General features: G+C 47.9%; 1 protein-coding gene across 5 annotated transcripts in view; it reads left to right on the forward strand.

Annotated features, from left to right (window-relative positions):
* RFX2 (regulatory factor X2) overlaps nucleotides 1-21,165 on the forward strand; it is a 99,355-nt gene that overhangs the window by 38,158 nt on the left and 40,032 nt on the right. For all 5 annotated transcript variants that reach the window (XM_070464860.1, XM_020916805.2, XM_020916804.2 and 2 more), the window contains exon 2: nucleotides 19,847-19,959. In XM_070464860.1, the coding sequence (XP_070320961.1) occupies nucleotides 19,855-19,959 (105 nt within the window). In that variant the 5' untranslated portion in view covers nucleotides 19,847-19,854. The remainder of the gene's footprint in view (nucleotides 1-19,846; nucleotides 19,960-21,165) is intronic.

Genomic DNA, 21,165 nt, shown 5'->3' on the forward strand with positions numbered 1-21,165 from the left:
GTGGCCTCTGCCTCACTGAACCCAGTGGTCATTTTCCAGCCTCCTGTCCCCTTGGTGCTCAGGATACCACTTGCTCGTACTTCTATGTCCTCCTCTTTTCAGGCTCCTTTGCTGGAGCCCCTCTCTTTCAGGATCTCTAAATGATGGAGAGCCTGGCCCTGGGTCTCTTCTCTGTTCTCCTTTGATGAGCTCAGCCAGTCTCGTGGCTTAAAATAGATCATCTATACACTGCTGACTCCAGCCTATGTCATATATATACTCATGGCTCTAGCCCATGTCATCTATACACGATGATTCCAGCTTACTCTTGCCTTTCAAACCTTCACTTATATATCCACCTGAATATCTCAGTATTCCAACTCAGATGTCTGAGCCTCTCACCCCTCACACCTTTAAAAATGAAATCCTGGCTGCACCCCAGGCCTGCTTCTGTTTCAGTTTTCCTATTCTCATCCTTTTAATTGCAAAAAATCTTTAAGACACTCTTGACTTCTTTCTCCCACACTCTGCATCCAGTCTATAAGCAAATCCTGCTGACTCCACCCCCTGTATTTATACAGATTCTGACTGGCACCCCTCCGATGATGTCACCCAGCCTGGGCCACATCATTATCTCTCACCTGCATTACCACATTCACCTCTTAACTGCAGTCTCTGCCTGTACCCTTCTTCTTCTTCACCCACTCTCAACCCTGTAACCAGAGGAACCTGGTTAAAACACAAGTCAAATCAGGTCATTCCTGGGCTGAAATTCTTTGGTCGCTTGGATTTCACCCAGAGTGAAAACCAGAGCCCATGTGATGGTCTGTGTGGCTCTTTCCTGCTCATCTCCTGGTTCCCTCAACACTAGTCACTGGGCAAGTATGATCCTACCTCAGGACCTTTGCACTGGCTGTTCCCTTCAAAGGAATGCTCTTCCCCGAAATACCTGAATGGCTCTGCCCCTCACGTTCCTCATCTCTGCAATGAGTCTCTTCAGGAAGGCATGTGACAGCCCTTTAAAAGCTGCAGCCTCTCCTCCCCCAACCCCACAGCCCCAACTCTGCTCCATTTCCCCTTGGAATTGTCACCACCTGACATAGTATATATTTATCTTGCTCATATTGTTTACAGTCTCTCTCCCCTGTCCCCCCATTGCCTACTAGAATATAAACTCCATGAAGGAAGGGAATTTGGTATGCTTTGATTCCTGGGCAATGTCTGCCCAGGCTAAGCAGTCAGTAAAAGGATTTTGGTTCAAATCAATGAATAATGCAACTAGGATGCTCATGTCCATCCTCTTTCTGGAGAGGGGGTTTGGGGTCCTCACAGCTGCATGGCAGAGCTTCCCTCCAGATGGGGAGTCCAGGCAGACTGGGCAGTGTCCCCTGGCAACCCCAGAACTAGAGATCGGCCTGATGACCACTGCGCATAACCGCTTAGTCCTGGGTTAATGACTCAAGAGTTTGGCCTGGAATTCCTGGTCTCCCTGAAGCCCAGGTTCAGGGTCTTAACAACATGGGAATCCACCTTCCCTTCTTCTCAAGGACACAAATCCATCTATTCTAGGAGTGACTCCTGGACGCTGTCTTAAGACAAAGGTTCTGTGTATCCCTGATATGTCATGTTAGGGGCCAGGCCCCAAGCAAGAGCTTTAATTATGCACCAGTCTCTTAGTGTCGTGTACTTTGATCATCTGAAATGTTGACCCTTGTGGCTGGAACCAGTGCTCCCCATTCAGTCAATGTGTTCGAAGATCCTTGGCCACGCTCCTCCTAAAATCAGACCATAGCTTAGAACCCCATGATCCCTTTGTAAGACTGGGGGCTGCCCTCTCCCTTTTCCTGGTCCAGAGCCCCCGGGGACCCAGGCACAGCCTGCACTGCTCCATCAAGCTGGACCTGTCTGACTTTGAGTTCAGCTGGCTTTCTTTTCTCTGTGGGTCAAGATTGGCCAACACTAGGGACCTCCCTCTGGCCTCTCCCTATGTGTCCCTGTGCTTCCTGCCATCCGGGGGCCCCAGTGTGGCCTAGCTTCCTCTTCCGGGAGACTTTCCCTCTCGGAGCGGGGGGTTGGGAGGGGGTGGGGGAGCAGACACCAGGTTGCCAGATGCTGTCAGTTTCTTCCCGTACTGTCGCAGGATGCGTTTCTAATGCCAAGTCCACGGTTTCCTTTGCACTTATTTCTTACACACTTGACGTTCTCAAAAGTCTTTTTAATTAGGTATCTACTTCTCTGTTCTTACGTGTTTTTCAAATAGCCAAATCTCCCGGTTGTTTCGGTTTGTGTAATCACTGCCCAGAAAACCTGGGTGCAGTTATGAGCTACCCCACCTTGTTGGCTTGGTGATAAATAAATTCTTTCCTCTTGGAGAAAAAGGCACTTTCTCCTCCCAGCACTAGGAAGGCTTGAAGAAGTCGCTCCTCTGATGCTTTCCACGGAGAAAGTTGGTCCTTCTTAGGTTTTGTTATTTCAGAACAAATATGGTAAACTGTTTTCCCCTTGGTTACTATAGAGAGGAGATTATTTGCCTTTCTCTTTGGGCTTCTGAAAATAATAGATTACATATTTGGGAGGGTTTTTTTTTAGATCTGGTTAATGTGAGATAGAGGGGATTGCTCTGGGATGACATTGTTTGGTTTGGGAAGTATTCTCGCAGTTGCCCAGCAACAGGCTCTTAGAGACGGGAGTGGACGGCGTCGCCCCTGGCAACCGTTGTTACTCAGCAAACAATGAGGGCCGGCAAACAGTGCCAGGACTGCGGCCTCCAGGTTTTAATTGAACATCTGCATATATTTTTCCCTGGTGAAACTGAGTTTGATCTGCCACCACAGGTAGACGTGGGTCCACCGAGGGTCGACTTAAAAGAAAGTGTATTGTCACACTGGTATCTCATCCATGTAAACCAGGAGGAGCTGTTGGGAAAAAAAAAAAAAAAAAAGAACTTTCAGTCCCTTGAATATGTCCTAGACTTTTCTCAGCTGGAGACTTATTTCAGTCTTCAGTCGAATATCTTTTTTGATCTAATTTCTTGTGTTTATAAAAATCTTTACCCATCTAGCCTACTTATTTTAGGTCCTTGATAAACTTCAACTCCTTGGTCATTTTTCAGCATTAAGTTTTTATTCCTGTTGCTCCAAAATATCAGAAAAGCCAGGAGTCGACCCCTGACAGCTCACTCGTAAAGACAGTCATGTGTCAGGGTGGCTGGTGATGGAAACTGAACCCTGAACCTTCTGGTTCTGCAATATTCCTCTTAAGAATTTGGGAATGCAGGTGACCCTCAGGGGAGTGTTACATTATGCTTATGACATTGCTTATATGTGGAACCAAAAAAACAAAAGTGGTACAAGTGAACTCACTTACAAAACAAATAGTCACAGATGTGGAAAACACACTTATGGTTACCAGGGAGGAAGAGTGGGAGGGAAATTAGGAGACTGAGGTTAACATATACACACTACCATATATAAACTAGGTAACTGATGAAGACCTGCTGTATAGCACAGGGAACTCTCCTGAGTTCTCTGTAATGACCCAGATGGGAAAAGAACCTCAAAAGGAGTGGATACATGTGTATGTATAACTGACTCACTTTGTGGTACAGCATCAACTGACACAATGCTGTAGATCAACTATACGCCAAAAAAAATTGTTTTAGAAAAAAAGAAGCAGGATGTTCCCACCAGATCCTCACCCTGTTGAGGGGCACTTTGCAGCCACTTTGCACAGGGTGGCTTTTGATCAAAACAGTGTCACTCCCCAGCAGAGAGAGCGCTTGTTTACTGGGCTCGGTTGCTGAGGTAAACACTGCCCATGAACTTCATTCAAAGCCGGTGACACATTTCTTTCCCTCCTCCCTGCACCACCGCCCGCCCACCAACCAGGGCTATAAATTGAGAAATGTTAGCCAGGGCAGGTTTTTGGTGGGGCCTTGATCCTGCCTTGTTCGTCCGAGTGTGGGCCGTCTGACGGAGGCCGCCGCCACCCCACAACTGCCGCCCGTGTGGGAACGCGGCAGCCCGTGGTCAGCAGAGCAGCCCCTGCAGGGAGACTTGCCGAGCCGCACAGATTCGTGTTTCTTTGTGTTATTGTTGTTGTGTTTCTCTTTGGTGGGCGATTCGCTCTGTGGCTGAAGCCCCCAGAACATGCTCTCCGCACCTTCGTATCAGCATTTCAGCTCAGGTCTTAGGACAATGTAAAGTATCTGAACACATTTCCCAATGTTGTTTTGCAGCCAAAACTTATCACGGGATGTCATTTGTGTTCTAAAACAAATAAAGCAAGCTGTTAAAAAAAATCTTGTTAGATGTCATCCCTATTAGATATAATCAAGATCTAATTAGGAGACTTCCCTCGTGGTTCAGAGGCTAAGACTCCTCTCTTAATGCAGGGGGCCCGAGTTCAATCCCTAGTCAGGGAACTAGATCCCACACGCCGCAACTAAGACTCAGCATAGCCAAATAAATTTAAAAAGATACATACATATCCAATTAGGTGAAACATTGCTGGAATCAAGATGAGTAAGTTCTGACTTACATGAAGATTACCCCAAAGATTAATTAGAACCCACAATTGTTCCTGCAGCAGGAGAATTGTAGATCGTTACATACTGAGGAAGATACATTCTTCCAAAAGAAACTCTGCTCTGCATTCTGGAAAATTGTTTCAGACCCGGTCCCAGTTTAGGAAAGTCATCTTTCAGGAGTTATAGCCTGATCTGGGGGCTTCCCAGGTGGCACTAGTGGTAAAGAATCCACCTGCAGGGCAGGAGACCGAGGTTAGATCCTTGGGTTGGGAAGATCCCCTGGAGAAGGGAATGGCAATCCCCTCCAATATTCTTGCCTGGGAAACTGCCTGGAGAGAGGAGCCTGGTGGGCTATAGTCCATGGGGTTACAAAGAGTCGGATATGACTGAGTACAGCACAGCCTGATTTTATTTTATTTTTTAAGATTTTTTTGTGTGTGGATCATTTATTTAAAGTCTTTATTGAATTTGTTACAATATCACCTCTGTTGTTTACATTCTGGTTTTTGGCCCAGAAGCATGTGGGATCTTAGCTTCCCCACAAGGGATTGACCCTGCTCCTCCTGCATTGGAAGGCCGAGTCTTAATCATTGAACCACCAGGGAAGTCCCTAATTTTAAACTTTTCTTTTAAATTGATCATTTAATAAAATTCCCATGGACATTCTCCCCACCCCACCCCTACATAGCAGGCCTGGCAGCTTGGGCACCTCACATCTTTGGGTGAAGTAGCCCTTCCTCCCTTGGGGGATAGAGTTGTTGTGCTTGGAATTTTTAAGGGCTCCTCTCCTGCTCTCATGCCAAGGAGATATTCTCCATTTTTAGGTAGGCTGTTTCTCTGCTTCTAAATCCCGGAGTGAGGTGATGACCAGCGGGGAGGTGGGGGTGACTTAGCAGGTCCTGGGTGTGCTGTCATGGGGGTAAAGTCAGCCAGCCTCTCCTTTGGGCCCGAATCTGTCACAGAGGTGCTGCTCACCACCCATGGTCGCTGGCCGTCTCTGGGATGCTGAGGGGGACAGGAAGTGGCCCGGTGCCAGGCAGCCCTATCCTGGGCTGGTTGTCACCGGCTCAGACGCAGAAGATGCTGGTCGAGGAAGCAGTGCCTGGCCTGGCCTTCATCACCCTCCCCCGCTTCCCCTCCTGCTCCCTCCTCTGTCTTGTGGGGGGCACTCAAGAAGGGGACAGGTTAACTCAGTGCCTTCCACGCCTGCCCAGACACAAAAACAGGACACTGGTAACACTGCGCCCCGGAACCCAGGGCCAGGACCCTGGCCAGTGGGAGGCAGAGCCGGTGGCCAGCTCAGCGGAGGCAGATAGGGCAGGCAGGCAGCCCTGAACAGTGGTGAGAGGGTCCCCGTGCACCCGCTCACTCCAAACCATGGCTGGGGGGTGATTCATCGGGGGCAACATGCTAGGGGCTGGGAGGGGTCCTCAAGGATGACTAAGACCCAGACTTTGTTTTCTAACATGCACAGCTGCATGATAGGAGGCAGAAGTGAGGCCCCCGACACCCAGGAGGGTGTGTGGTGGGTGTGGAAACACCATGCTTAGCAAGATTGTGGCCTCAGACCAGGGAGTCTCCTGGGGGATGACCTTGCCTCAAGGGGACACTGGGCGATGTCTGAGGACATCTGTGTTCATCACAACTGGGGGTGCTCCTGGCATCGAATGGGTGGGGACCAGGGAGGCTGCTCTACAGCGCCCAAGACTGCCCCCATGGAGGATGTTGGGCCCCCAAAGTCACTAGTGCTGAGGCCAAGACGCCCTCACTTTAAGCAGCTCTTCTCAAACTTAAACGCGCAGACGAGGCTCCCGGGATTGTGTGGAAAATGAGGTTGTGATTTACGAACAGTTCCAGGAAACACGGGGCAGCTCCTCTCATCCCAGCTGGCTTCACCTCCCCCCACCCCCCACCCAGGGGACCCTGGGGGGTGTCTCCGCATTTATGGTTGTTGTGACTGGGGAGATGTTCCTGGCCTTGAAGGGGGATGGGGCCTGGAGATGCTGCTCAGGACCTACAGGGCCCGGGACAGCCCCACTTCCAAGAGTGACCCAGCCCCATGGGCCAGAGTAAACACCTTGGAACTGGCCAGCAAGAGAGGGGTAGAAACAGCAGGTTGGGATCTGGGCTGGATGGAGGAGGACGTGGGGGGTGGGTAGATGATGCAGTGGGGGCGGGGCCTAGATCTGGGATGGAGAGGTTGTGTCATCAAGTAGGGTGACGGAGGTACAGTTCAGAGCAGAACCCCAGGATGAGGAACTTCTCTGCAGAGAGAACCACAAGTGTGCAAACATGTACACATAGGAGTCCCCTCCTCTTACTATAAGGATCATTTGTTTCTCCCTCCTGAGCCCGGGGATCTAGTCAACCTTCAATTTAGTAGAAACATCCAGAGAAAGAAAGTGGCAAGTGTCTTATGAGTGTTTGCATCCAGTTTTCTCACGTTAGCTTGGGGGGGTATGTGTGTGTACACGTGTATATGTATCTGTGTACCCGATATGTCTCTGTGTGTGCATGTGTGTATACACAGGTATGTCAATGTGTGCGGGTTCCTGTGTATGGGTATGCGTGTGTGCATGTGTGTGTGTTTTGGATGCATGTGTACCTGGGTGAGCAGATGACACTTCTCAGCAATCCCCCTCCTAGAACAGTTAAGTGGCTGATGTGCTGAATTTCTGGGGAGCCTGAATTTCTGGGGCCTCCCCCTGCCCAAGAAGGGGGAAATTCCCTGGAACCCAAGTCTCATGCAGTTTAAGTGATTACTGCTAGGGGATGGAATTATAGTGCTTTCCAGAAGCACATTTGTTGGATGAGAATGTCAGGGCAGGCTGATGTGGTTTTTTGTTTGTTTGTTCTTGGCCGTGCTAGATCTTAGTTGTGGCATGTGGGGTCTTAGTTGCAGCATGTGGGATCTAGTTCCCTGACCAGGAATCAAGCCCGGGCCCCCTGCATTGGGAGCACGGAGTCTTAGACCTTGGACCACCAGGGAAGTTCCAGGCTGATGGTTTTTTGATTCACGTTTTCCCCTGACTCTGTGACATTGTCAGTGACAACTAAAGTCAGATCACATCCCAGATGAGGTAACCATACCTAAGTCTGGACAATTTTTACATTCATAGTCAAATCATGTCTCTTTAAGAGGGAAGTGACAGAGTGTTGCCCCATTACAGTGTGGGGGAAGGTCGTGGTCCTTGGAGTTCAGAGGGGCGTGTCCCAGTCGACTCCAACCCCTGGGACTGGCTGAGCACCTGCCTGCCTCCCACCCTGGCATCGCGCTTAGAGGCCTCCGTTGGCCAATTTCAAGGGCTGGGGCCTGATCCTGTCTCTGCTGGAGAAGGAGGGATGGGTTGGCTCACATCACGAAAACAGCAACAGAAGCCCAGTTCTGACCAAAAGGAAAAGGAATTTGAATTCTGAAGATACTTCATTCCAGAGTGACTCAGAGCCAGTTCTGATCCCTCAGAGTCCATGGCTGCAAAAGGAAAAACAAAAAAAACTGAGAATTGACTGAGGAATGCCAGGGCATCCAAAAGGTTTAGGCCAATGATGGGTCTCCCTTGATGTGAGTTGAAATTTTGATGCTTAGAAACAGTGGGTAGATTTTAAAGGGTCCAGTTGTTTTCCATCCCCCCTCATTCTGCACCCGTCATCTGGCAGAATTTCAACCATTTGGGGCCTGGGTCACCGCAGGGCCCGCTCTGTCATTGTCACTATTCTCAACCTGTCTTTGAGTCTGTCGTTCTCAAGCGCCATTTGTCTCATGTCCCAGAGGCTGCACAGTCCCTGAGGACACTGCTGCTCCAGTGAGGCAACCCTGTCCCCCGCCTCAGGGATGCTCGGTAATGTCTAGAGACCCAGGGTGGGGGAGGTACTCCTGGCATCTGGTGGGTGGGGGCCAGAGGTGCCAGCAGCATCCACAGTGCCTGGACCAGCCCTCACAGAGAATGACCTGCCAATTGTCCACAGAGGGGAGCCTGCATCAGTGCCTACTGAGCGGAGGGGGCTGGGAGTGCCAAAGATAGAAAGGCTGTGATTTCCACCTTCATGGATGATTATGTTGTTGTTCAGTCACTAAATATTGTCCAACTCTTTTCAACCCTGTGAACTGCAGCACACCAGGTTTCCCTGTCCTTCACTATCTTCCCGGCGTTTGCTCAAACTCATGTCCATTGAGTCAGTGATGCCATCCAGCCATCTCATCTTCTTTCGCCTCCTTCTCCTTTTGCTCTGTCTTTCTCAGAATCAGGGTCTTTTCCAGTGAGTCAGCTCTTCTCATCAGGTGGCCAAAGTATTGGAGCTTCAGCTTCAGCATCAATCCTTCCAATGAATATTCAGAGTTGATTTCCCTTAGGATTGACTGGTTTGATCTCCTTGATGGAGTGTTACAGGATCCACTTTTCAGCAAAGAGGAGATGGGCGTTTCGTTCTGCAAGCATACGGGTCTCCCCTGGGTAACCAGCCCACAGCAGGGGCCACACACCAGCAGGGCCAGTTGAGAATGTAGACCCCACATGGCTTGCTCCCCAGGCCTGGCCTCAGACTGGAGGGGACCCATGAGCAGCAAAGTGACCTGATTCTTCTGGTCCCCGTAACAACTCTGCGAATGTCGACACAAGTGTCAAGTCAGACCCCGGGGTGCAAGACAACCCATGCTCTTGAGAACATTCTGGACTTGTGGCTTCTCGTCCGCAGGGAAGGCATGAATTGCTTGCTTGGGGACCAATGGACCCAGGTGCCATCAAATGCCATCAAGTACCAGCAGAGGCCACGTGTCTCTCCCCAAAGTAAGAGTAAAAGGTCTGCGACTCCCCAGTGAAGTGAAAGTTACTCAGTCACGTCCGACTCTTTGCGACCCCATGGACTACACAGTCCATGGAATTCTCCAGGCCAGAATACTGAAGTGGGTAGCCTTTCCCTTCTCCAGGGGATCTTCCCAACCCAGGTATCAAACCCAGGTCTCCCACATTGCAGGTGGATTCTTTACCAGCTGAGCCACAAGGGAAGCCCCAGAGTGGAAGTTAATTGGCCATTCAGAACAAAGGGAACCAAACCCCGTCGGGCTTGCTCTCCCCTAATTACCCAGAGATGATAAGCAGCTTCCTAAATGCCGAGAGACCCATGCAAGGCAGGTGATCCCGCCGCTTGGCTCGGGAAGGATCAGGAATAGAAAGGCCATTGCTTCAGGTCGCGGTGAGTCAGCACCGGGCCAGGAACTGGGCCCAGAAATTGCCCTCAGCTTTTTCTACATTTCCTTTCCTGTCATTACTAGTTGCTAGGTAACCAGAGTATTTTCCTGTCAACAGAAGCCTCTTCCCTTTGTGCCCGGGCAGATTCATTCATCGAGGCCCTGATCCAGGGCTGCTGATGGTGGGTCTCTACTGGGTCCCCTCACAGATGCTCAGGAACCCTCGCCCCTGTTCCCACTGGTGGGTGTTTCTGGGCAGCGTCTCCAGCAGGTCAGACGTGCATTCTAAATGCCAGGCCGGCCCAGGAGGGGAAAGCTGCACCCATGGCCCTGCGTGTTTCCACTTTCTCAAGCCTGCCCTTATCTTGGAGCACACAACAAAGGAACCATGCTCGGCTTATGAACAACACACTGGGCGTGTCTCTGAGCCACACAGAGCTCTGGGTCAACCTGGCCAGGCTGGGCCACCGGTCCTGTTCCAGGGAGCGGCCGAAGATGAAAAGCCATCAGAGAAAGAAGGCTTGAGTCCTGTCCTGGGGAAGAAGAACAGGAGAGAGGATGAGTGAGTGTGGTAGAACAAGCAGGAAGACGCAATGGAATGACTCCTAGTTCTGATCACAAGTTCAAGTTCAGAGCAGATGCTCAGCCGCCCAAGTTAATTGCAGTCACCCATGAGCCTGACCCAGGTGAGCAGGAAAATGGAAATACAGAGGACTTCACATTGTGTGTGATGTCTGCTGCCCTTGTCCTCGAGGTTGGCTACCTTCCCACAGCCCCCAGGGGTGTCAATCACCCTGATCTCGCCTCATACCTTCCAGAAGGGCCACTGAAATTGCTGGTCCCCTCTTTGCGGGCTGCTGCCTCAGCACCAGTGCTGTGGAGAAAGGCAGGAGCCGGCACTCATTCTTTGTGGCTGAAAACTAATAGCAGGATGAGTTTTTCTGGCTTAATTTTCTGTTATGGAATTTTCAAGCATCAACAAAATCCACATAGAGGATCAGTTCAGTTCAGTCGCTCAGTCGTGTCCGACTCTTTGCGACCCCATGGACTGCAGCACCCCAGACTTCCCTGTCCATCACCAACTCCCAGAGCCTACTCAAACTCGTGTCCATTGTGTCAGTGATACCATCCAACCATCTCATCCTCTGTCATCCCCTTCTCCTCCTGCCTTCAGTCTTTCCCAGCATCAGGGTCTTTTCCAGTGAGTCAGTTCTTCGAATCAAGTGGCCAAAGTATTGAAGTTTCAGCTTCAGCATCAGTCCTTCCAATGAATATTCAGGAAACTGATTTCCTTTAGGATTGACAGGTTGGATCTCCATACACAGATGATACCACCCTTATGGCAGAAAACGAAGAAAAACTAAAGAGCTTCTTGATGAAAATGAAAAAGGAGAGTGAAAAAGTTGGTTTAAAACTCAACATTCAGAAAACTAAGATCATGGCATCTGGTCCCATCACTTCATGGCAAATAGATGGAGAAACATGCAGGATAATGAACCCCAAGTAGCCACCACCAGCCTTGACAGTCATCAGCACTCTACGTTTTGTGCCCCCTGTACAAACACCCCCTCCCCATCCTCCACTCACTAGGAAAGGTTTTTATAGGTTAAGATTTACAGACAATAGGGACTTCCCTGGTGGTCCAGTAATTAAGACTTCACCTTCCAATTCAGGAAAGTGGGTTCAATCCCTGGTCAGGGAGCTACGATCCCACATCCCACATGCCTTGTGGCCAAAAAGACCAAAACGTAAAGCCGAAGCAATATTGTAACAAATCCAATAAAAACTTTAAAAACAGTCCACATCAAAAAAAATTACAGACAATAAATGTGGAAATCTTTAGCTGTCCAGTTTGGGCAGGTGGATTTTCCATGTAATACACGCCCTGACACATAGAGAACGTGTCCATCCAGCCCTCTCAAAGTGCCCCTGTCCCTTCTCAGCCCCGGCGCCCACGCCCCTCTGACTCTTCTTTAGCCTTGTGTTAATTAGCCAGTCTGTATTATGAACATACTCTTTTGGATCCATCTTCTTTCACTCCATGTAATGATTTTGAGATTCACCCACGTGTTATCAGCAGTTCATACTTTTCTATCAGTGAGTTGCTTTCCTCATCAGTTTTTTGGCTGTGTTTGTGTGTGTTCAGTGGTTGCTTGAGGGATTATGCTCTGCATCGTTAACTTACCACAATCTGCAGTTTCTGATTCATTCTTCTGATGGACATTTGGGTTTTTTCTCCCTTTTGGCTAGAAAACTGCTATGAATGTGCTAGTACGAGTTTTTTGAAGACATATGTTTCCATTTCTCTTGGATAAACATCCAGGAGAGGAATTCTGGCTTAAAGGGTAGGTTGAACTTACTAGAAAACTGCCAAACCTTTTCCCCAATGTGGTGGTATCATTTGACATCCCCACAAGTGTATGAGAGTTGCAGTTTCTGCATGTGCTCACAACATTGGTTGTCAAATTTTTCTTTTAGCCCTTCTAGTCATTGAATGTTTCATGACATCTCATTGTAGTTTTGATTTGCATTTCCCTAGTGACTATCGATGTTAAATACTATTTCATATACTTATGGGGCATCTGTATACCTTTGTGAAGTGCCTATCCAAGTCTTTTGCCCGTTAGATTGTCTTCTTATTATTGAGTTATAGGGAACTTTTATATATTGTGGATAAAAGCCCTTTGTCAGATACAGTTTTTGCAAATATTTTCTCCTAGACTGGGACTTAACAATTTTGGCTCTTGATGAAATCTTTAATGAGCAGAAGTTTTAAATTTTTGTGAAATTTAATGTATCATGTTTTAACTTTTATGTAAAAGTCTGTGATCTAACTCAAAATCACTTTAGTGTGTGGTGTGAGGCAGGGGTTGAAGTGCGTTTGTTTTCTTCTTCCCATGTGTATATATCGTTTGTTAAGAGACGTCCTTTCCCTGTTGAATTGCCTTGACACCTTTGTCAAAAATCAAGTGAGAAGGAAGAGAGCTGGGGCACCATTAGAAAAGTCAATCAACAATGTAAGTATGGGTTATATTAGTTATATATTTCTAGATTTGATTTATTATTTTTATTATGATTTTTGTAAGTGTGCTCATGAGCGATAATGGTCTAAATACTTTTCTTATTTTTTTTTTTATCAAATTTTGGTATCAGGACTTTGCTGACCTCATGAAATGAGTTGTGAAGTATTACTTTCTCTATTTTCTTGTGGAATTTGTGTATTAATTCCCTTTATGGTGTTGGATAGCATTCACAAGTGACACTGTTTGTGCCTGGACTTTTCTTTGTAGGAAGATTTTCAATAATGTATTCAATTTCTTTGTATGACCATATATTTTCTTTTTTGTAAGAACTTAAAGTTCATTTATTTTTAGTTAATTTTTATTTTTTCTCTGTGCTGGGTCTTCACTGTTATGTGAGGACTTTCTCTGGTTGAGGTGCATGAGCCTCTCATTGCTGTGGCTTCTCTTGTCATGGAGGCCAGGCTCTACAGTGGACGGGCTTCAGTAATTGTGGAGCGTGGGCTTCAGTTGTGTGGTACACAGGCTCAGTTGGCCCACAGCATGTGGGATCTTCCCGACAAGGGATCAAACTGGTTCTCCCCTGCATTGCAAGGCAGATTCTTAACCACAGGACCACCAGGGAAGCCCTGACTGCACATTTTCTATTTCATCTTGTGTCAGTTTGGGTTTGTTGTGTTTTTCAAAAAAGTGTTTGTTTGATCTAATTTGTTAAATTTATTGGCCAAAGTTCATCATAGTTCCCTTTTAGCATTTTAATTTCTGTGAGATTTGTAGTGCTATATCTCATTCCATTCCTGGCATTGGCAATCTGTGTATTTTTTCCTTTTCTTTTCTCTTCCATTCTTGTCATGTCAATTTTTAAATAGAGGGTTGTCAGTCTTTTTATTCCTAGATTTTTAAAAGAGCAGTTTTAGGTTCACAGCAAAATTGAAAGGAAGGTACAGAAATTTTGTGTATACTGTCTGCTTTCACACCTGCATAGCCTCCCCCATTATCAACATCCCTCACCAAATGGTACATTTGTTTCAACTGATAGTATACATATACTTACACTTCATTGGGGCTCAGACAGTAATGAATCTGCCTGCAATGCCAGAGACCCAGGTTTGATCCCTAGTTTGAGATGATCCCCTGGAGAAGAGAATGGCAACTCACTCCAGTATTGTTGCCTGGAGAATCCCATGGACAGAGGAGCCTGGCGGGCTAAAGTCCAGAATCAGACACGGCTGAGCAACCAACACTAGCATTTCATTATTAACCAAAGTCCACACTTTGTACTGGGGTTCCCTCTTGGTGGTGTACTTTCAGTGGGTTTGGACAAATGTATAGTATCCTACAGAGTATTTCTGGCGGTGGTGTTTAGTCACTCAGTCATGCCCGATTCTTTTGTGACCCCATGGACTGTAGCCCACTCAGACTCCTAGTCTGACTGGGGCCACTCAGACTGTAGCCCCCAGACTCCTCTGTCCATGCGATTTCCCAGGCAAGAATACTGGAGTGGGTTTCCATTCCCTTCTCGAGGGGATCTTCCCAACCCAGGGATCGAACCCGTGTCTCCTGCACGGGCAGGCAGATTCTTTACTGCTGAGCCACAAAAGTATGTGGCCAAGGAAGCCACAGAGTATTTTCACTACCCTGAAAACCCTCTCTCCTCCTATCCATTCCTCCTTCCACCAGCTCCTGGCAACCACTGATCTTTTACTGTCTCCATAGCTTTTCCTTTTCCACAATGTCATATCACTGGAGTCATACAGTATGTATGCTTTATTGGCAACAGCAGGATTATCTTAGTTTGGTTGTAATTGATTTCTCTTTTTTTGTTTCTCTTGGGTATGAATCACAATTTCCTATTTTTTCTCATAGCTCATGGTCTTTATTGGGTCCTGGACACCATGAGTGATATGTTACAGAATCTCTGGATTCTGCCATGTCCCCCTGATGGCCTTTAACTTGGCTGGACTCAAACTGCCCTCCTGCTGTGAATAGCAGCTGAAATCTCCTCCTAGCATTTTCATCTTTGAACTGCTGGGTTTCTTCCAAGACCCCCAGGTCTCCTCCACATGTGGGGTTTTTAGCCAATTGACTAAAGGTTTTGGTGTACTCTGTAGTCAGATTTGGGGGTTCACCCTCTCTGTGACTCTCTGTCTTCCAAAATTCCCCCCAACATTGTGAACTCTCTCCTTTGACACTTCAAGATGCCCAGGCAGCTGCTTTCTGCCAAACAAGCATTCCTGGACAGAGGATTTACCCCCAAGCGAAAGCCAGAGTCCCCAGGCAGTCTGATCTGTGACAGTGGTCTTCCAAGGGTGGGCTCCCTGGCAGGGTCCTCCTGCTTTGGTCACCCTCCAGTGTCTTAAATAGTTGCTTTAAAAAAATAATTTGCCCAGATTTTGTAGTTGTTTTCTGCAGAAGGTTTAATCCAGCCAATTTGCTGCTCCATTACTGAAAGCCAGTGTTTCTTTTGCATGCCTTTGAAAAACCATGTTTTAAAAAAACCTAAAGTTTGATGTGCTAAGAGCCCTTGATTAATGGACCCAAATAAAACATTTTTGCAGGAAACTGGATCAGCTTATGTGCAACCTACAACTTTGGTGATCTTAGGTGGGGAAGGAAGGGTATCACACTCTCTGCAGATGGGCATGTTGTGTCTTCATATACGGGAGCAGCCAGACTGACCCACACAGCGTCTGTCATTCTGTCTCTGATCCCAGTGTCAAAGGATGAATTGGGGGGGCAGAGAATTTGGTCTCAAAGAGTCATTATCCTTCCCAGGAGAGTCCTAGGTACCCCTGACATAACCAAGTGGTTTGTACTTTTTCTGAAACCTCTATGAACTTCTTTGTATTTCCCAACTGTACTGTCTCTTGAAATAATAATTCCATGTATCATTATCTGTTTCATAAAGTGCCATCATAGACTCTCACTATCTGAAATACTATCTATAAGTTTTTATCATTCAGTGTCAGATGTAATACTGAGGCATTACTGGCGTTCATTCATTTGCTAAATGTGTATCAGCTACCTGATACAATGTGCCTGGGACCAAAGCAGGACCCCAGCACCTCCTGGGGTGGACCATAGGGAGACAGACCCCTGTGTGGGTTTCCCAGGGATGCCATTCACAGTACCACAAACTGGGTGGCTTGAAACAACCAAAAAACAATCCTCTTGCAGTTCTAGAGACCAGAGAGTGTCGACAGGGCCATGATCGCTCTAGGAGAAGCTCCTTCCTGCCTCCTCCAACTCTGAGGCCTCGGCATCCTCGGTTTGTGGCTGCATTACCCCGGTCTCTGCCTCCCACGTCCCATGTCCTAACCTGTGTGTGCTTTTCTAAGAACACAATCACTGAATTTAGGGCCCACCCTCATCCCCTGTGATCTCTCCATCCTTCCCTTCTGTACATCTGCAGAGACGCTGTTTCCAAATAAGGTCACGTCCTGAGACTCCAAGGGGACATGAATCTGGGGGGACACCCTTAAACCCAGTACAGCCCCCCAAAGTGAGCTGTGCCCAATTGCCCATCCTGAGTTTTCATGGCTACCCCTGGCTCTTGGGGTTCTGGGATTCAATGAATCAGCCTTCGTTGTGGCTTCATAAACTTCAGGATAGCTGGCACAGTGGTAAAGAATTCCCCTGCCAGTGCAGGAGATGTGGGTTCGATCCCTGGGTTGGGAAGACCCCCTGGAGAAGGAAATGCCAACCCACTCCAGTATTCTTGCCTGGGAAATCCCATGGACAGAGGAGCCTGGTGGGCTATAGCTCATGGGGTTGTAAATAGTCGGACCTGATTGAGCATGCAGCAGCATCATCAAGCTTCAAGAAGACCACGATTGGCGTTTAAGACCAGTGTCTGATATTTCTGTTTGTCTTTATATGTCAGAAACTTCACCATTCTCCCAACTTGAGTCACCCTCCAGGGTCCCCCCAAGTCCTGTCATGTTGGTGAGATGTGGCTTCAGGAATGAGGTGCTGGATGGAAGGCCTGTGGGCCTCAGGCTTCAAATCAAGACAGTGTAATTTTTCTCTGTCTTCCAAAACCACACCACTTTATCAAGCCCGAATTATGTGGACCAATGACCAACAACCATGGCCCATCACCTGTTTTTATAAATAGTTTTATCAGAACCCTGCCAAGATCATTCATTCATGTGTCAGCCATGGTTGCTCCTGTGCTATGATGGCAAAGTCTAGTAGTTGTAACAGAGATCAAGTGGGCCCATAAGTCCAACCTGGGACTTAAGTCTGCCAACTCTGGTCTGAATGACATTTGTTGCTGTTGTTCAATCAGTCATGTTGAACTCTCTGCGACCCCACGGACTGCAGCACACCAGGCTTCCCTGTTCTTCACCATCTCCTGGAGCTTGTTCAAACTCATGTCCATTGAGTCAGTGATGCCATCCAACCATCTCATCATCTGTCATCCTCTTCTCCTACCTTCAATCTTTCCTGGCATCAGGGTCTTTTCCCATGAGTCGGCTCTTTGCATCAGGTGGCCAAAGTATTGGAGCTTCATCCTCAGCATCTGTCCTTCCAATGAATATTCAGGATTGATTTTCTTTAGGATTGACTGGTTTGATCTCTTTGCTGTCCAACAGACTCTCAAGAGTCTTTAACACCACAGTTCAAAATCATCAGTTCTTTGACTCTCAGCCTTCATTATGGTCCAACTCTCAAATCCATACATGACTACTGGAAAAACCATAGCTTTGACTATTCAGACCTTTGTCAGCAAAGTGATGTCTCTGCTTTTTAATACACCGTCTAGATTTATCATAGCTTTTCTTCCAAGGAGCAAGCGTCTTTTAATTCCATAGCTGCAGTCACTATCTGCAGTGATTTTGGAGCCCAAGAAAATAAAGTCACTGTTTCCATTGTTTCCCCATCTATTTGCCATGAAGTGATGGGACCAGGTGCCATGATCTTAGTTTTTTGAATGTTGAGTTTTAAGCCAACTTTTTCACTAAATGCCATACAGTGTGATAGACAGATAATGCATCGTGGTCAGGAGTGTGTTAGACTAACTCACATTCTGGAAGGTACATTCTGGCCACAGTAAGCAGAACATGGGCCCACCATCTATCCCAGCTCACTCACAGCCTCTCCTTGTCTCCATAAGACTTCAACTATGGACCGAGGAACTGGTCTCAGTGAAGTCAGCCTCCTCACTTTCTCACTAGTGGATTCGTTCCATGGAGACTTTGACTCACTTTCCTCCTAGTGCTACTGAAGTTACCCACTTCCTGGCTTCAGATGGGAACATAATGGTACAGAGTGGGTAACTGACTGGCTTAAATGGTCAGAGAAAATCATGAATATAAGACCACAAGTTAGGCAAATTCCAATAGAATAATTCCAAAAGTGAGTTTCATCAGGAAGGAGAGAAAGTTGGAGACCCAGCAAATACAGATTGAAAATTCACAGCCTCCTTCTCCTCGCCCTCCTCTTCCTCTTCCCGTTCCGTCCCTCTCCCTCCCGTCTTCTCCTCTTCCTCCTCCAAAAGAGGCAAAGAGCACATGAGGCAGCAGTCATTGCATGGATCTGGGGACCTCTGGTGGTGAGAACTGAGTCAAGGTCACAGGAAATAGAAAAATGCCACAGGCACGGCCACAGTCCATCAAGTGGTTCCTGTGGTACCAAAGGCATGGGGATGGGGCGGGCGGGAGGGACCTGGGATAGTCAATAAAGATGGAGTTTAGCCAGCACTCTCAGATCCAAACACACACACACACACACATGCACACCTTTCTGCTTCCCTTAGGCAAATTGTTTAAATCTATTATCAGTTTTTCTTTGAATTTTTTAAAAAGGCTTTTAAAAAATTTTCTATTTACTATTGGAGGTGGGACTCTTGGGGCTACAGAGAAACACAGAAAGTTTCTGGCAGCGTGTCCTGGGCACCGTGGTGTGTGCCATGCTGCCCAGGTCTCCCCGGGAGTTGGGAGCCCAGACCCTCCACTCGTGGGGGGACATTCTCAGAGCCATGGCCAGGAGGGGACAGGGCAGAGATGAGACAGCTGTGTTCGGCCACGAAGCCATCTCCTCTGTCTGCAGTTGCTGATTGAACTGCTTCTTGCAGCTTTATGGTGGCTAGTGTTTATTAAAAAGTAATGAGAGGGATTTCCCTGGCAGTCCAATGATTGAGACTCCATGCTTCCACTGCAGGGTGCATGGGTTCAATCCCTCGTTGGGGAGTCAAGATCCCATATGCCCTGCTGCGTGGCCAAAATAAAATTTTTTTAATGTAGAGAGTTTGACTTTCAGCATTTTCCTGGAGTGAATCTCATCTGCCACTTTGTGCTGTGGTTACATGAATTTTTTGGTAGAGAACTTTTAAATGACCCATTTGAGAGATGTCTGCACCTGGATGCAGAGAAATATATCAATACTTTTAAATTTTTCATGGACAGAGGAACAGAAGACACCTTTTCTTATTGCTGAAATGCCTGAGAATTTTTCTCCAGCCCAAAGGAAGGTGCCATTTCTTTCCTCTACCATCGCCTTTTTTCTCGCTGGTGTTGAATCCGCCCCCAAAGGGACACTGGTATCTGGGGACATCTGTGGTGGTCATGACTTGGGGGGTGGGTGCAGGGGTGCTGTTCCACCCCTGACCTGGCCCAGAGGTCCCACAGACCTCCTGCTCACTGGCCTGCTTGTTGACACCTGCTCGCTGGTCAAGGTGCCAAGAGGACACCCTGCCCTAAGAGGATGCACTTATAGTGGGGTGTGGTAGCTCCCCAGATGGCAAACATCTAACAAGAGCTTTTAATTTTCTCCATAAATGGTTTTAAAATTGCATGAACCCTTGAAAATAGTTGACCTTGATGTGATTGGAAAGGGAAATGCCATTGTCCCACACCTGTCCTTCAGGAATTCCTGCTGGGCTATTTTTCAGGTTTCTATTGGGAAAAAATACCTCCTGCCCCTCCCTTCTGTCTTCTTATGAAATAATTGCAAAGCCTCTCTCCCCCTGCCTCTTTCTTACCTAGTCTTGCCAGGATCCTTGCATTTGAACTTGGTCATTGCCACTCACTCACTTACCTTGTACATTGCCTCTCCAGGCTTTGTGATGGCAGCCCTGCCCCCCTCACTCTCTCTCCACCCTCCCTTCACTCTCTCTCCACCTCTCTTTAGACCTGAGCATGCAGAACTCAGAGAGTGGATCGGATTCTCCGGCTTCCGTGGCTTTGTGTTCGTCGGCGGCTGCCCAGGCACCCGTGGCCCAGCCAGTGACAGCCTCCCCGCAGGTAACAGATCAGCCCGCCTGTTGCTTAGGCAGCCCCGGGAAAACCGGTGCAGCCAGGGGACATATCCACCACGGTTTCAAAAAACATTTAAATCTGCAGAGCCTGGCATCTCTATTTTTCTGAATTGACTTCTCAGCTCCACGGCTGCTACTGTTGAAATGCACCCTCATGTTCCTCCCTCTCCCCGTGTTATCTGGCTTTTTCACCATTTGTTTTTAAAGGCACCACCAAGGAATTGGTGAAATGATCCAAACTCAGAACCAAAGCCCTTCTCGGACTCTGATCGACTTCATTCTCATCTGCTAGTGGCAGTTTTCTTATACCTTGGAAGTGAGCCTTCTATGCAGAAATGAGAATTCTTAGGATTGGTTCATAATCGAATCTAACATTATAAGTGGCATATTCTTTCAAATTTGCAGAGAATTTTCACATCAAGTTTCTCCCAACTTCTAGATTTCCACAGTAGTTTGGAACACATCAGAAGGTAGACATAAACATAATTCTGCATGAAACTGAAGGTAATGGAGCAGACCAGAAATGGTAGACATGTGCACAGGCCCACTATCCATGATTTACAAATCTGAAAATTAGGAGTGGGACAGAGATAATTGGTGCCAGCGAAAAAGAAAAATAAAGCCCATAATTCAGCAAAAGCAAGTAGATAGACACCAGCACTTATTCAGTTTAGAACACATAGGCAGGCAGGTGTGGCACTTGTTTCTTAGAAGTGTGGCCACCCCAGCATGGGTACCTCGAGGCCGTGATCACTTGCGGCCGTGGCCTCACTGTCTCCTTGCCTACGCACCTGATGCATGGGCCCTCCACCCCCTGTTCCCTGGGGTCCCTCTCGCCAGCCCCAGTCTCAGGTGGCCCAGGTCTGGGTGGTGGCCGCCTTCACTCTGGCAAGTGCAGGCAGACTGGTCCCAGCATTCTGCCATGAGCTCCATGTCCATCCCAGGCTCCAGGGCTCCCGTCCCTGCTGGAGATGGGTTCCAGCCCCCCAGCCCAGCATCAGCGGCTGCATCCTCCACCCCTTGGGCACCTGTCTCGCCTGCAGGCTTCCTGAAGAGTGAGCACCCAGTGCCTCCCCAGTAAGGGGCTTTCTTGCTCCCTCCATCCCATGACACACGCTTCCTACTTCTCTCAGTCCCGCGCCTCCAGTAGAACTTCCCAGCACCGTGTGAGTGTCCTGCCGCCAGCCCTACC

This window comes from Odocoileus virginianus, chromosome 3 (assembly GCF_023699985.2).
Source record: "Odocoileus virginianus isolate 20LAN1187 ecotype Illinois chromosome 3, Ovbor_1.2, whole genome shotgun sequence".
In the NCBI taxonomy this organism is placed as follows: domain Eukaryota; kingdom Metazoa; phylum Chordata; class Mammalia; order Artiodactyla; family Cervidae; genus Odocoileus; species Odocoileus virginianus.